General features: G+C 48.9%; 2 protein-coding genes across 2 annotated transcripts; one reads left to right on the top strand and one right to left on the bottom strand.

The window, feature by feature from the left end:
• Positions 1–4,324: 4,324 nt before the first annotated feature.
• On the bottom strand, positions 4,325–5,370 carry LOC149450567 (uncharacterized). Its single transcript, XM_089691765.1, has one exon. It carries the CDS (start codon positions 5,368–5,370, stop codon positions 4,393–4,395), a length of 978 nt encoding a protein of 325 aa, XP_089547891.1. The 3' UTR covers positions 4,325–4,392.
• Positions 5,371–12,882: 7,512 nt separating this feature from the next.
• Positions 12,883–13,355, top strand: LOC149450566 (uncharacterized). The gene is made up of 2 exons (XM_089691755.1): positions 12,883–13,015; positions 13,132–13,355. The coding sequence occupies exons 1-2, from the start codon at positions 12,931–12,933 to the stop codon at positions 13,353–13,355; spliced, it is 309 nt and encodes a 102-aa protein (XP_089547881.1). The 5' UTR covers positions 12,883–12,930.
• The last annotated feature ends 3,133 nt before the right edge of the window (positions 13,356–16,488 follow it).

Here is a 16,488-nt window from a genome sequence, read left to right as displayed (position 1 = left end):
TGGCTACTAGTTCTAGCCACTGCACCAGCTTGGACTGAACTTATGGGACTCGCCACCTCACCAGCTTGGACTGCACTTATGGGACTCGTCACCTCACCAGCTTGGACTGCACTTATGGGACTCGCCACCTCACCAGCTTGGACTGCACTTATGGGACTCGCCACCTCACCAGCTTGGACTGCACTTATGGGACTCGCCACCTCACCAGCTTGGACAACACTTATGGGACTCGCCACCTCACCAGCTTGGACAACACTTATGGAACTCGCCACCTCACCAGCTTGGACTGCACTTATGGGACTCACCACCTCACCAGCTTGGACTACACTTATGGGACTCGCCACCTCACCAGCTTGGACTGCACTTATGGGATTCACCAGCTTGGACTGCACTTATGGGACTCGCCACCTCACCAGCTTGGACTGCACTTATGGGACTCGCCACCTCACCAGCTTGGACTGCACTTATGGGACTCGCCACCTCACCAGCTTGGATTGCTGGAGTGTAAAATGCCAGGATGTACTAAGCTGCTGGTGACTGCCAGTTCACCAAAAGGTAGTCATGCATTTTTAGTACTTCAGCTACCTGGGGTCTGATCTTAACAGGGACCTCTTCTCCATTGTCAGAGCTTTCTGGGAGCGACACAACTCTCTACTGGTTCATATTCTGAGGCAGAATCTGTCAGAGGCTTCCCCTTCACTCTCATCTGACAAGCTCAGTCCTGTAGACCTCTTCACTAGAGTACTTTTGTTGGAACATTTTAGGCACTAAATTTAGAGGTACCTAGTGCGATCCATGGGAAGAAGAGCTCCGAAAAAGAGCTCCTGGCTGACAGGGACCACTAAAAAACAAATCACCTGCTAGTGCTAGCAGAGATCAAGCCTGATCTTTATAACACTGCTGTTTTGTGTACAATGTATCACAGATAACAGTGATGTACTGACACTGCACTTGTTGTGGGGGCAGAAGGGCTAAATGCAGGTGCTGGGAGTGAACGGGCTGATCCTATTAACACTTTGTTTTTGGGGACACTATACTAAGGGGGACTAGTATAGTTCTGTTTGTGATCAATAGATTGATCTGTACAAACACTCTCCTAGTAATGGCAGTGATCAGCGACCTATACCGTGGGTGTGATAGTTGATCCTGATGCTATCCGCAGTGGCAGTAATACGGTGATCAGCGACCTATACCGTGGGTGCGATAGTTGATCCTGATGCTATCCGCAGTGGCAGTAATACGGTGATCAGCGACCTATAACGCGAGTGCGATAGTTGATCCTGATGCTATCCGCAGTGGCAGTAATACGGTGATCAGCGACCTATACCGTGGGTGTGATAGTTGATCCTGATGCTATCCGCAGTGGCAGTAATACGGTGATCAGCAACCTATAATGTGGGTGCGATAGTTGATCCTGATGCTATCCGCAGTGGCGGTAATACGGTGATCAGCGACCTATAACGTGGGTGCGATAGTTGACCCTGATGCTATCCGCAGTGGCAGTAATACGGTGATCGGCGACCTATAACGTGGGTGCGATAGTTGATCCTGATGCTATCCGCAGTGGCAGTAATACGGTGATCGGCGACCTATAACGTGGGTGCGATAGTTGATCCTGATGCTATCCGCAGTGGCAGTAATACGGTGATCAGCGACCTATAACGCGAGTGCGATAGTTGATCCTGATGCTATCCGCAGTGGCAGTAATACGGTGATCAGCGACCTATAACGTGGGTGCGATAGTTGATCCTGATGCTATCCGCAGTGGCAGTAATACGGTGATCAGCGACCTATAACGTGGGTGTGATAGTTGATCCTGATGCTATCCGCAGTGGCAGTAATACGGTGATCAGCGACCTATAACGTGGGTGCGATAGTTGATCCTGATGCTATCCGCAGTGGCAGTAATACGGTGATCAGCGACCTATAACGTGGGTGTGATAGTTGATCCTGATGCTATCCGCAGTGGCAGTAATACGGTGATCGGCGACCTATAACGTGGGTGCGATAGTTGATCCTGAGGCTATCCGCAGTGGCGGTAATACGGTGATCAGCGACCTATAACGTGGGTGCGATAGTTGATCCTGATGCTATCCGCAGTGGCAGTAATACGGTGATCAGCGACCTATAACGTGGGTGTGATAGTTGATCCTGATGCTATCCGCAGTGGCAGTAATACGGTGATCAGCGACCTATAACGTGGGTGCGATAGTTGACCCTGATGCTATCCGCAGTGGCAGTAATACGGTGATCAGCGACCTATAACGTGGGTGTGATAGTTGATCCTGATGCTATCCGCAGTGGCAGTAATACGGTGATCAGCGACCTATAACGTGGGTGTGATAGTTGATCCTGATGCTATCCGCAGTGGCAGTAATACGGTGATCAGCGACCTATAACGTGGGTGCGATAGTTGACCCTGATGCTATCCGCAGTGGCAGTAATACGGTGATCAGCGACCTATAACGTGGGTGTGATAGTTGACCCTGATGCTATCCGCAGTGGCAGTAATACGGTGATCAGCGACCTATAACGTGGGTGCGATAGTTGACCCTGATGCTATCCGCAGTGGCAGTAATACGGTGATCAGTGAACAATACTGTACACTGACACTGTACTAATGGCATTGTCTGGGTGTCGGGGCAATCAAAGGGTTAAATGTGCTAATCTAACGTGTGTGTAAAATGTGCTTTCATCTACAGTGTGTCACAGTGTTTCTCTCATCTCTTCTGGGCCCAAGAAGGGTCCATGAAGAGGAGAATCAGCTAGATCCCGTGTTTACTAACATAGGCTCATGACTGCTTCTCCAATCATTGCAGGAGACCAGCAGGGTGCCGGGCAAAGTCATTGGCTGGGACCCGCTAATGAACTGTTCCTGCAAGGAATGGCAGCGGGGTCAGCGAGGGGGTACGCACATGTGCGCTTTGAACCCACAAGTATTGAGCACCTTACAGGAGTCGCTGAACATCCACAGTAAATTGTGGATGGGAGGTCACAAACTAGTTAAATGAACGACTCCTGACATTTAGGGGCCTAGTCATAAATACATTGCTTAGCAATTCCCCCAGTGAAAGTCCCTGTACATTCCACCTGTGTGAATGGGGGTACAAACATAATTGTATCAGACTGCTGAGCTGATCGAATGTTCTTCATTGATTTACAATGGCAATAAAATATTGCATAGAAGTGATTGGAGGTTCTATACAGCTGCAGATCACTTTTACAGCATATGAAGGGCCCCCTCCCACCGCCGGTCCCGGGCTCTTCAGTTCCACCAGGGACCCTGGGACCACTGTAAGCGGTCAGCTGCACACAGTGGAGAAGGAGGAACATCCATTCCTCCAGCTCCTCTGTGCTGAATGAAGCCAGAAATGACAAGGATTTCATCTCTTCCTGTGTTGGTTCGGTGTTTACCCGGCCCATACACCCGGGATGCAGCTCATCTAACACATTTCTCATTGATCGACTGCTTGGAGGGATCAGGGGTGTTTAAGACCTCCATCTCTTAATAAAGAGGACCTGTCACTATCCAAGCTAACAGATGGGATGTTGGTAAACACCATGCAATTCTACATGTAAGTCCAGCACACGTATGTAAACAGCAATTGCATGAAAGATGTGAGGTATCGCAGCAAACGTCAGAGTGAGAGAAATAATTCCAGTTTACTGTAAAACAATAATTTCCTTTGATCATCAGCTCCATCTAGAGACCACAATGGGGTATGAGTCCTGAAAATACCTCACTGAATACAAATATTACAGTACTGTATTATGGCCACTAGATGGAGCCAAGGAAATCAGTGTGAGATGAAATACACCCAATATTCATCCCAGCTGGGTGAATGCCGGTCACATTCGTTCCACTAAATGATTTTTAAAAAATAGAATACGAAATCTCCCACCACAAAATGTACTCAGCCAATCACAGGGCAGGACTCTATTTTTATTCTTCTCCTGCCATCAATGGCTAACCCGGTCCCACACTTCATCCATGTCTTTGGGGACCTCTGATCTCCTTATGAACTGTTTCTTCCATGATGAAGATCAGCCATGGAGTATATCTGAGGTGTATATCAGGGTGTGCTTCTTCCCCACATGAGAGCTGGGATGTCCAGCAACATTCATCTAGAAGACATTTTCCGCACTCAAGGCACTAATACACCTCCAGGGTTGTGTGGGATCCCTGATGTACAGGAAGACAGGACTTCAGTGAGGAACATTTCCCTCACTCAGGACAGGAAAGTGGCTTCTCCTCTGTGTGAGATCTCTGATGTTTGTAAAGACTGGACTTCACTGAAAACATTTCCCACACTCAGGACAGGAATACGGCTTCTCCACCTTGTGAGATCTTTATTGTATGACAAGTTCTGATTTTTTTACAATTTCCCACACTCACTTGTAAGTAGCCTCCTCCCCTGTGTGAGACCTCTGATGATGTTTGTAAAGAGTGAACTTCTGTGAAAAACATTTCCCGCACTCAGAACAGGAGTATGGCTTTTCACCCGTGTGAGACCTCAAATGTATGACAAGTTCTGATTTTCGTATAAAACATTTGCTGCACTCAGAACAGGAATACGGCTTCTCCCCTGTGTGAGATCTCTTATGTTTGTAAAGACTGGAATGCGTTGTAAAACATTTCCCACACTGTGGACAGGAATATAGCTTCTCCCCAGTGTGAGACCTCTGATGTACGGCAAGTTCTGATTTTTGTACAAAACATTTCCCACACTCAGTACATGAATACGGCTTCTCGCCTACATGCAATCTCAGATGTCTGGAAAGATGTGACTTGTAAGAAAAACACTTCCCGCACTCAGGACAGGAATACGGCTTCTCCCCCGTGTGAGATCTCTGATGACTGTAAAGAATGAACTTTTGTGCAAAACATTTCCCACACTCAGAACAGGAATATGGCTTCTCACCTGTGTGAGACCTTTCATGTTTGACAAGATCTGATTTTTGTGCAAAACATTTCCCGCACTCAGGACATGAATATGGCTTCTCACCCACATGCAATCTCTGATGTCTGGAAAGATGTGACTTGTCTGAAAAACATTTCCCGCACTCAGGACAGGAATACGGCTTCTCCCCTGTGTGAGATCTTTTATGCACATTAAGATGGGATTTAAAACAGAAACCCTTCCCGCACTCAGTACAGGAGAACCTCTTCTCTGTTGGAAGGCCGGCCCGGTCCCGCACAGTCTGAGGCTCCTCAGGATACGAGGAATCCGATGGTCCATCTACACTGGGTGGTGCCGGATGGACATTGGAGGGAGCCGGGTTTTCTCCTGGACTATACTGTGTGATGTCCTCATCTTCTACTTTCCAGTCTGGAGACAAAGTGAGACAATCCTCGGAGGTTTTCCTCATCTCCCGGCCATGGACTAAAATACAAAGACAAAGAGGATTACTAGACAGGAGCTGATTGGTTCCCCCAAACCAGGACTCCGCCCACATCAGGCAAGATGGAGAGCACAGCTCAGGAAAGTGACCAGGGGATTACAGGCTGCTATCACCCAGTCCCCGCCCTACTCTGGACCAATCAGTGAGCAGTATGGGTGGAGGAATGGATTTAGTGTTCATGACCCACCTGTGCTGATCTCTGTAGGAGTGTCCTCCTCTATAAATGTCCCCGTTATTCCATCTTCCTCCATAGACTGCTGATCATCCCTCACATACGCCTCTTCTTCTTCTGCTTTCACCTCAAATTCTATATCGATTGGATCTCCACTCTAAATCAAGAAAATGAGAGAAAATATCATCTGTAAAATATAAGGTCACATAAAAAAATCCACACATCATCTTTACAAGTCCATGTTCTAGATTCTCCATCTCACCAACCTTGTAATAGTGAGGGATGGTGTGACCTCCCTGTGTGGAATCCCGGGAATACAGAGGAGGGGGACATCTCTCTGGTGGCTTCCTGTAGCTAGATGACTCCACCATGGTGTCCTGGTACAGATCTTTGTGTTCTTCTAGAAGCTCTGACTCCTCCATCCCCCCATCCTCATCCTCCTCCTCTTTTATCTCTTCTTTAACCTCAACTTTAGGATCTCTCAGGTTTCCACTCTGAATATATAATAAAAATGACATCAATGGTAACAATGCAGAAAATGTACAGATCCTAATGATACTATCAGTGATTGTTCCTCATCTACCTGATGATGGTGAGGGATGGTGTGACCTTCCTGTGTGGAATCCCGGGAATACAGAGGACGGGGACATCTCTCTGGTGGGTTCCCATGACTGGATCCATCTATAGGAAACACACACACTGACTGAATCCATTGTTTCTATGTGTTTATCAGATGATGGGGGATCTAGGTGGATCCTCCGTACTGCTCTCTCCTTTACAATAAAGTCTCCTCTTACCCGGTGATGTGAGGGGCGGCTGATTGTCCATCATGACGTCCTTGTAGAGATCCTTGTGTCCTTCTAAATACTCCCACTCCTCCATGGAGAAATAGACAGTGACACCCTGACACCTTATAGGAACCTGACACACACAATGATACAGTCACCATCCAGACACATCCCTTGTCTGTTACTGGAGAATGTCCCAGAATTCCCGGCACCGCTCACCTCTCCTGTCAGCAGCTCAGTGATCTCTCTGGTGACTTCTAGAATCTTCTTCTTCTTTCTCTCTTCTATCAGGGAGGGAGGTGGAGGCAATGTGATGTCATATGATCTTCAGACTTCACAGGAGGAAAACTCTACATCTGAACACAAAGAGTCACATCAAATGATATTCCCAGAATCCTCCTCACCTCTCCATTCAGGTCTCCATTTTATTAAAGCCCCACTTCAGGCTGAGGTATAATTCCCCCCCACAGGACCCCCACACTACGCAGGGTATAGGCTTGTTGCAGCATTCTGATGTCATTACATACAACGCAGGACCAACAGTCCCACTTTACATGTGAGGATACCAAGGGGCCCCACATCCTAAGAGCATCAGAAAAAATCAGATGGAGGGACATTGGGAGGAGGAGCTGTGAGGTCAGTGTGATGTCATAGGATTCTCTGCCTCTGGATGGAGGGACATTGGGGGGAGGAGCTGTGAGGTCAGTGTGATGTCATAGGATTCTCTGCCTCTGGATGGAGGGACATTGGGGGGAGGAGCTGTGAGATCAGTGTGATGTCATAGGATTCTCTGACTCTGAATGGAGGGACTTTGGGAGGGGGAGCTGTGAGGTCAGTGTGATGTCCTAGGATTCTCTGACTCTGGATGGAGGGACATTGGGAGGAGGAGCTGTGAGGTCAGTGTGATGTCATAGGATTCTCTGACTCCGGATGGAGGGACATTGGGAGGAGGAGCTGTGAGGTCAGTGTGATGTCATATGATTCTCTGACTCTGGATGGACATTGGGAGGAGGAGCTGTGAGGTCAGTGTGATGTCATAGGATTCTCTGACTCCGGATGGAGGGACATTGGGAGGAGGAGCTGTGAGGTCAGTGTGATGTCAAAGGATTCTCTGACTCCGGATGGAGGGACATTGGGAGGGGGAGCTGTGAGGTCAGTGTGATGTCATAGGATTCTCTGACTCCGGATGGAGGGACATTGGGAGGGGGAGCTGTGAGGTCAGTGTGATGTCATAGGAATCTCTGACTCCGGATGGAGGGACATTGGGAGGGGGAGCTGTGAGGTCAGTGTGATGTCATAGGAATCTCTGACTCCGGATGGAGGGACATTGGGAGGGGGAGCTGTGAGGTCAGTGTGATGTCATAGGATTCTCTGACTCCGGATGGAGGGACATTGGGAGGGGGAGCTGTGAGGTCAGTGTGATGTCATAGGAATCTCTGACTCCGGATGGAGGGACATTGGGAGGGGGAGCTGTGAGGTCAGTGTGATGTCATAGGATTCTCTGACTCCGGATGGAGGGACATTGGGAGGGGGAGCTGTGAGGTCAGTGTGATGTCATAGGATTCTCTGACTCCGGATGGAGGGACATTGGGAGGGGGAGCTGTGAGGTCAGTGTGATGTCATAGGAATCTCTGACTCAGGATGGAGGGACATTGGGAGGAGGAGCTGTGAGGTCAGTGTGATGTCATAGGATTCTCTGACTCCGGATGGAGGGACATTGGGGGGAGGAGCTGTGAGGTCAGTGTGATGTCATAGGAATCTCTGACTCCGGATGGAGGGACATTGGGAGGAGGAGCTGTGAGGTCAGTGTGATGTCATAGGATTCTCTGACTCCGGATGGAGGGACATTGGGAGGGGGAGCTGTGAGGTCAGTGTGATGTCATAGGATTCTCTGACTCCGGATGGAGGGACATTGGGAGGGGGAGCTGTGAGGTCAGTGTGATGTCATAGGAATCTCTGACTCAGGATGGAGGGACATTGGGAGGAGGAGCTGTGAGGTCAGTGTGATGTCATAGGATTCTCTGACTCCGGATGGAGGGACATTGGGGGGAGGAGCTGTGAGGTCAGTGTGATGTCATAGGAATCTCTGACTCCGGATGGAGGGACATTGGGAGGAGGAGCTGTGAGGTCAGTGTGATGTCATAGGATTCTCTGACTCCGGATGGAGGGACATTGGGGGGAGGAGCTGTGAGGTCAGTGTGATGTCATAGGATTCTCTGACTCCGGATGGAGGGACATTGGAAGGAGGAGCTGTGAGGTCAGTGTGATGTCATAGGACATATAGACTCTGGATGGAGGGACATTTGGATGGGGAGATTTGAGGGGTCCTCTATATGAGGCTCCCATGCAAACTAAATCCTTGTTCCTGGGTGCGTCCTACCTCTCCTAAACTGAAGAGTGAACTTTGACCTTTACCATCCAGAAATCTGTCCGGAATCTGTGGAAGTAAGCTGTCATGTGATCAGGTGACGTGCGGAGGAACGGAGTGTAAATAGCAGACAATTGTCTCCAGAGCCCCTAATGGTGGGGATGGATTTGGCGGCGTGCTGGTGCCAAGTTTCCTCCCCCCAGGGTCACTGCAGGTGTGGAGAAAAGCTGTGTAAGAGGATATGGAGGAGAGATGAGGAGGAGATCCAGGAATCAGGAGAAAGGTCAGGGCAAGCAACAGACGAGCGCATCCAAGAGACCAAGCCGGGGTCACTACACAGAAAATCAATCCAAGGAAACAACAGGCAGGACGAGGAATAGCAAGAAGGAGCTGAGAGACAAATGAGAATATTGCTCAGCCAATGGGAGATGATCTCAGCATGACTTCCATCATGAAGGAGATGAGGGGGAGGGGAGGAAGTCACTGAAGGTGACCATAGATCCATGGAAATTCAGCTGGTTCAGCAGGGATCGCTCACATTTCCATCCATGTGTGGCCACTGCCGGATAAAAGCCACTCCCCCAGCGGCTGTAGCCAATATCTTCAGTGCTGATCTGTGTATTCTGAGAGCGGAGGAGTCCCCCCATTGTCAGAATACAAGAGTGCAGCGGGGAGGATTCCCCCATCCACCTCCAATGTGTGGATGGGGGAATCACTTCAGTTTTTATGGTCACCCCGCTGGCTGAATGATAAAACTGAACCATGTAGGCCAGCTTTGGGAGCAAATATATTATCATCAACTCCTCCCCCTGAAGGGGTTCATCTTAAGGGGTTTATTCTCTCTGCCTGGACTATCCATGAATCTCCCTATTTTCCTTGCCTGGACTATCCGTAAATATCCCTCCTTTCCCTGCCTGGACTATCCATGAATCTCCCTACTTTCCCTGCCTGGACTGTCCGTGAATCTCCCTCCTTTCCCTGCCTGGACTATCCATGAATCTCCCTCCTTTCCCTGCCTGGACTATCCATGAATCTCCTTCCTTTCCCTGCCTGGACTGTCCGTGAATCTCCCTATTTTCCCTGCCTGGACTATCCGTGAATCTCCCTCCTTTCCCTGACTGGACTATCCGTGAATCTCCCTATTTTCCCTGCCTGGACTATCCGTGAATCTCCCTCCTTTCCCTGACTGGACTATCCGTGAATCTCCCTATTTTCCCTGCCTGGACTATCCGTGAATCTCCCTCCTTTCCCTGCCTGGACTATCCGTGAATCTCCCTCCTTTCCCTGACTGGACTATCCATGAATCTCCCTATTTTCCCTGCCTGGACTATCTGTGAATCTCCCTATTTTCTCTGCCTGGACTGTCCGTGAATCTCCCTCCTTTCCCTGACTGGACTATCCATGAATCTCCCTATTTTCCCTGCCTGGACTATCCGTGAATCTCCCTATTTTCCCTGCCTGGACTGTCTGTGAATCTCCCTACTTTCCCTGCCTGGACTATCTGTGAATCTCCCTACTTTCCCTGCCTGGACTATCTGTGAATCCCCCTATTCTCTCTGCCTGGACTGTCCATGAATCCCCCTATTTTCTCTGCCTGGACTGTCCATGAATCCCCCTATTCTCTCTGCCTGGACTATCCATGAATCTCCCTATTTTCCCTGCCTGGACTATCCATGAATCTCCCTATTTTCCCTGCCTGGACTATCCGTGAATCTCCCTCCTTTCCCTGCCTGGACTATCCGTGAATCTCCCTCCTTTCCCTGCCTGGACTATCCGTGAATCTCCCTATCTTCCTTGCCTGGACTATCCTCTTCCCCTTTTTTGGGTACCCGGACGCTACCTTCCTACCCTGATTGTCTCCCAGATTTCAATAAAACTCTGTGTTTATCATGCTCCGTGTGTGTTCTGTCCTGCCTACGCTTCCATCACATGAACCATGTAGGCCAGCTTTGGGAGCAAGATATATTATCATCAACTCCTCCCCCTGAAGGGGGTAATCTATGTATTACCTCCTCTGCTGCCAGATCCAGGAACGTCTCCTCTCTACTTCCTCATTCATGGAACTTCCTGTCTATACCTGACATCACTTCCTGTCTGTACCTGATATCACTTCCTGCCTTTACCTGACATCATTTCCTGTCTTCCATAGAGACTTCCTGTCTGGGTAGAAGTGAGATCCCCACCTGGTGGAGCTCAGAGGAACTGCAGCCCCGAGAAGCGTCTGGTAGTGTGACCCCGGCCTTGTGCTGGGTGTGTATGGACTGTAGATCCTTATAGAGGGGTCACCTCCACTCCCACCAAGGGGGACAGAAATATATGACTGCTCAGGGGAGGGGTTTTGGCCCACAAGGTGGGGATCTCACTTCTACCCAGACAGGAATTCTCTATGGAAGACAGACAGGAAGTGATGTCAGGTACAGGCAGGAAGTGCTGTCAGGTATAGACAGGAAGTGATGCCAGGTACAAACAGGAAGTGATATCAGGTACAGACAGGAAGTGATGTCAGGTAAATACAGGAAGTTCCAGGGGATATGTGAGTAAGCAGGAAGTAGAGAGGAGACATTCCTGGATCTGGCGGCAGAGGAGGTAATACGTAGATGAGCCCCTTCAGGGGGAGGAGTTGATGATAATATATTTGCCCCCAAAGCTGGCCTACATGGTTCAGTTTTACCGTTCAGCCAGCGGGATGACCATAAAAACTGAAGAGATTCCCCCATCCACACATTGGAGGTGGATGGGGGAATCCTCCCCGCTGCATTCTTGTATTCTGACAATGGGGGGACTCCTCCGCTCTCAGAATACACAGATCAGCACTGAAGATATTGGCTGCAGCCGCTGGGGGAGTGGCTTTTATCCGGCAGTGGCCACACATAGATGGAAATGTGAGCGATCCCTGCTGAACCAGCTGAATTTCCATGGATCTATGGTCACCTTCAGTGACTTCCTCCCCTCCCCCTCATCTCCTTCATGATGGAAGTCATGCTGAGATCATCTCCCATTGGCTGAGCAATATTCTCATTTGTCTCTCAGCTCCTTCTTGCTATTCCTCGTCCTGCCTGTTGTTTCCTTGGATTGATTTTCTGTGTAGTGACCCCGGCTTGGTCTCTTGGATGCGCTCGTCTGTTGCTTGCCCTGACCTTTCTCCTGATTCCTGGATCTCCTCCTCATCTCTCCTCCATATCCTCTTACACAGCTTTTCTCCACACCTGCAGTGACCCTGGGGGGAGGAAACTTGGCACCAGCACGCCGCCAAATCCATCCCCACCATTAGGGGCTCTGGAGACAATTGTCTGCTATTTACACTCCGTTCCTCCGCACGTCACCTGATCACATGACAGCTTACTTCCACAGATTCCGGACAGATTTCTGGATGGTAAAGGTCAAAGTTCACTCTTCAGTTTAGGAGAGGTAGGACGCACCCAGGAACAAGGATTTGGTTTGCAAAGGAGTCTCATATAGAGGACCCCTCAAATCTCCCCATCCAAATGTCCCTCCATCCAGAGTCAGAGAATCCTATGACATCACACTGACCTCACAGCTCCTCCTCCCAATGTCCCTCCATCCAGAGTCAGAGAATCCTATGACATCACACTGATCTCATGGCTCCTCCTCCCAATGTCCATCCATCCAGAGTCAGAGAATCCTATGACATCACACTGACCTCACAGCTCCTCCTCCCAATGTCCCTCTATCTGGCTTTTTTTCTGCTGTTCTTAGGATGTCAGCAGGTACTTGTTATTCTAACTAACACAGGTTTGTCCTCTTATATGTAATGACATCAGAGTTGCTCATGCCAAGCTTTACCCTGCATAGTGTGGGGGTCCTGTGGGGGGGAATTATACCTCAGCCTGAAGTGGGGCTTTAATAAAATGGAGACCTGAATGGAGAGGTGAGGAGGATTCTGGGAATATCATTTGATGTGACTATTTGTGTTCAGATGTAGAGTTTTCCTCCTGTGAAGTCTGGAGATCATATGACATCACATTGCCTCCACCTCCCTCCCTGATAGAAGAGAGAAAGAAGAAGAAGATTCTAGAAGTCACCAGAGAGATCACTGAGCTGCTGACAGGAGAGGTGAGCGGTGCCGGGAATTCTGGGACATTCTCCAGTAACAGACAAGGGATGTGTCTGGATGGTGACTGTATCATTGTGTGTGTCAGGTTCCTATAAGGTGTCAGGGTGTCACTGTCTATTTCTCCATGGAGGAGTGGGAGTATTTAGAAGGACACAAGGACCTCTACAAGGACGTCATGATGGACAATCAGCCGCCCCTCACATCACCGGGTAAGAGGAGACTTTATTGTAAAGGAGAGAGCAGTACGGAGGATCCACCTAGATCCCCCATCATCTGATAAACACATAGAAACAATGGATTCAGTCAGTGTGTGTGTTTCCTACAGATGGATCCAGTCATGGGAACCCACCAGAGAGATGTCCCCGTCCTCTGTATTCCCGGAATTCCACACAGGAAGGTCACACCATCCTTCACCATCATCAGGTAGATGGATCCAGTCATGGGAACCCACCAGAGACATGTCCCCGTCCTCTGTATTCCCGGGATTCCACACAGGAAGGTCACACCATCCCTCACCATCATCAGGTAGATGATGACAATTATTGGTAGTTGTGATTTATACACAGCATGTTTGTTACAATGAATGTTTTATTATATCTTTCAGAGTGTAATCCTCGGGGATGAGAATATTGATGTTAAAGAAGAGTATAAAGAGGAGGATGATGAGTATGGAGTGATGGAGGAGTTTTCAGAAGGACACAAGGATATGATGGAGCCACCTAATACCAGGAACCCCCCAGAGAGATGTCCCCGTCCTCTGTATTCCCGGGATTCCACACAGGAAGGTCACACCATCCCTCACTATTACAAGGTTGGTGGATGGAGAATCTAGAACATGGACTTGTAGAGACTATGGGCTCCAATCACAAAGCGGTATCTTCCCGTATCCCAGTATGTAGTAAGATGCTGCATGCTTTTTTTTAGTAGTGAAGCCTGCGGGTAATTTACCACTGGTGTCCATAGCAACACTTGTAAATAGCTTGTTGTTAAGGAGAGGGCAGCCGCCAGTGTCCCCAACAACCAGTAAACAAGGAGCGGACAGCCGCCAAGTTCCCCGCTGACAGCTGTGATAGGTCTGGTATGGATGTTGAGGGGAACCCCGATGCCAAAATAATAAAATTAAAGGTGTGGGTTCCCCTCCAAAATCAATGCTTAGTGAGTGCCCACCTTCCTCCTGAACCATACCAGGCCACATATCCTCAACATGGGGTGGGTGCTTCAGGTCAGGGGCACTCTGCGCCCCCAAAAGCACCTTGTCCCAATGTTGATGGGGAGAAGGGTCCCTTCTTCACAACCCTAGGCTGTGGGTGGCGGAATCTGGATTCTACCTTTAACATGGAGGCACCCAGATGCCAGCCCCCCCACAATGTGAATTAGTATAGAGTACATAGTACCCCTATTCATTCACCAAAAAAAGTGTAGTGTAAAAAAACACTGGAAGAAATTTTTAACAAAAATAAAGAGAAATATCCCCCTGATGTAGATCCATCGATGATCCAATCACAATACTCTCTGTCATCGCTGAAAAAAACAAAGCTCCACTCCTGACGTCTGACAGCTCCGCAGCCTCCCACTTCCAAAAAAACTAAGGCGTGCTACCACCCTGTGACATCACTGGGTGGTCTTGCCCTCTTGCGACATCACCAATACAACATGCCCCGGTCAGTGACATCACCAATACAACATGCCCCGGTCAGTGACATCACCAATACAACATGCCCCGGTCAGTAACATCACCAATACAACATGCGCTGGTCAGTGACGTCACCAATACAACATGCCCCGGTCAGTGACATCACCGAGTGGCCCCGCCCCCTAGTATATTTAGTGGCAGGAGGCAGCAGAGCTGTCAGACAGAGGGGAGTCTTCATTGGGAGCGGAGCTTTTCTTTCCGAGTCAGCGGTGACAGCGAGCATCGTGATTGATGATGGATCTACACCGGGGGGACATTTTGCTTTAGTTTTGCTTTTTTAATAAAGGACTTGTCAAAAACTGCCTGCTGTCTATATAACAGAATACTTTTTTGGGGTGAATAATTAGGGGTACCATGTACCCCATACTCATTCACATGGGGTGAGGGATCTGAGGGCCCCCTTGTTAAATTTTGTAAGTCCTCTGCCTGCAAACCCCCACAGCCACTAGCCTGGGTTGTGGGGAAGAGTCCCTTGTCCCCATCAACATGGACAAGGTGCTCTGGGGGAGTAAAGCCCCCCCTGCCCCAGAACATCCACTCCATGTTAAGGGCACATGGTCTGGTATGTTTCAGGATGGGGGGGTCACTTGCTCATCACCCCCATTCCTGACCTGCTGGGCTGCATGCTCAGATAGGGGTATGATATGTATTTCTTTCATTTTGGCAAGGGGTCCCCCTCAAAATCCATACTAGACCCCCCCCAAAGGGGGAATCCTATGCTATTTTCTTCATATTTCATTGCCGGTAATTCTTTTTTTTATATTTATTGGTTTGTTAGGACGCGGCGCCCGCTCGCTCCCTAACAACCATGGTATTTACTGGTTGTTAAGGATGCCAGCGGCCGCCCACTCTTCACCAAGCAGTACACATTTCCTGAATGCCGCATGTCTCCACCACTAATTAATGACCGCATGCATTTCATTCTTTATTTCCTTCTGTGAATGTAACGCCTGTTCATGCGGTATTTACTGAGCGTGTTCAGTGTTTGTGGTCAATACCGCAACACGGGATAGGAAATGGACAGTTTCAGGATGGCATGCGGTATTTAGGGGAAATGTACCCACATATCACATGTGATCTGCTTCTGTGAAGGGAGACAATGTGTGGATTTTGTGTGTGATGTCACAATCATAAATCTTACATTTTACAGATGATATTTTCTCTCATTTCCTTGATTTAGAGTGGAGATCCAATCGATATAGAATTTGAGGTGAAAGCAGAAGAAGAAGAGGCGTATGTGAGGGATGATCAGCAGTCTATGGAGGAGGATGGAATAACGGGGACATTTATAGAGGAGGACACTCCTACAGAGATCAGCACAGGTGGGTCATGAACACTAAATCCATTCCTCCACCCATACTGCTCACTGATTGGTCCAGAGTAGGGCGGGGACTGGGTGATATCAGCCTGTAATCCCCTGGTCACTTTCCTGAGCTGTGTTCCCCGTCCTGTATTCCTGGATTTCTCTCGGATAATCTTCCTTCTCTGTGCTGCAGACACAATTTATGTCTCTAGACTGGATTTATGGAGGTTCTGGGGTTCAGCTGGCAGCATAATGTTGATTTTTGCTATAAGCATTGCATAATGTAGGCACCCAGGACATGTGACTGGGGTCTCCTGCCTTGTGCCTGACTCCTCCAGGGGACCTTCTCTGTTATCTGCTGGCTGTGCCGGGTGGAGGGATATGTCTGTAGTGTCTCAGACCCAAGTCACTGAGTGCAGTCTCAGGAGATGGGAGGCAGCGGTGTGGGACCTACATAGTTACATAGTTAGTCTGGCTGAAAACAGACAGTCCATCTAGTTGTACCATTAAATAATAAAAGTTACAATCCGACACCCACAGCTGATCCACCAGAAGGAAAAAACCCAGCAAAGAGCGATCCAATCTGCTCCTGCAGGGGAAAAAATTCCTTCCTGACCCCCCGAGAGGCAATCGGATATTCCCTGGATCAACTTTCCCTATAAATGTTATATCCAGTTATATTCTGT

The sequence above is a fragment of the Staurois parvus genome, unplaced genomic scaffold (genome assembly GCF_062004578.1).
Source record: "Staurois parvus isolate SC_StPar_1 unplaced genomic scaffold, SC_StPar_1.0 ptg000571l, whole genome shotgun sequence".
Classification (NCBI taxonomy): Eukaryota; Metazoa; Chordata; class Amphibia; order Anura; family Ranidae; genus Staurois; species Staurois parvus.
Note: the sequence above shows the minus strand (reverse complement) of the source record. Positions and strands in the feature narration are given on the sequence as shown.

Bases quoted from the DNA above. Each gene is read 5' to 3' on its own strand.
- LOC149450567 (XM_089691765.1), bottom strand. From the start codon at position 5,370: ATGAGGAAAACCTCCGAGGATTGTCTCACTTTGTCTCCAGACTGGAAA.
- LOC149450566 (XM_089691755.1), top strand. From the start codon at position 12,931: ATGGAGGAGTGGGAGTATTTAGAAGGACACAAGGACCTCTACAAGGAC. The intron at 13,016-13,131 runs GTAAGAGGAGAC...TGTTTCCTACAG, and splicing joins GCCGCCCCTCACATCACCGG to ATGGATCCAGTCATGGGAAC.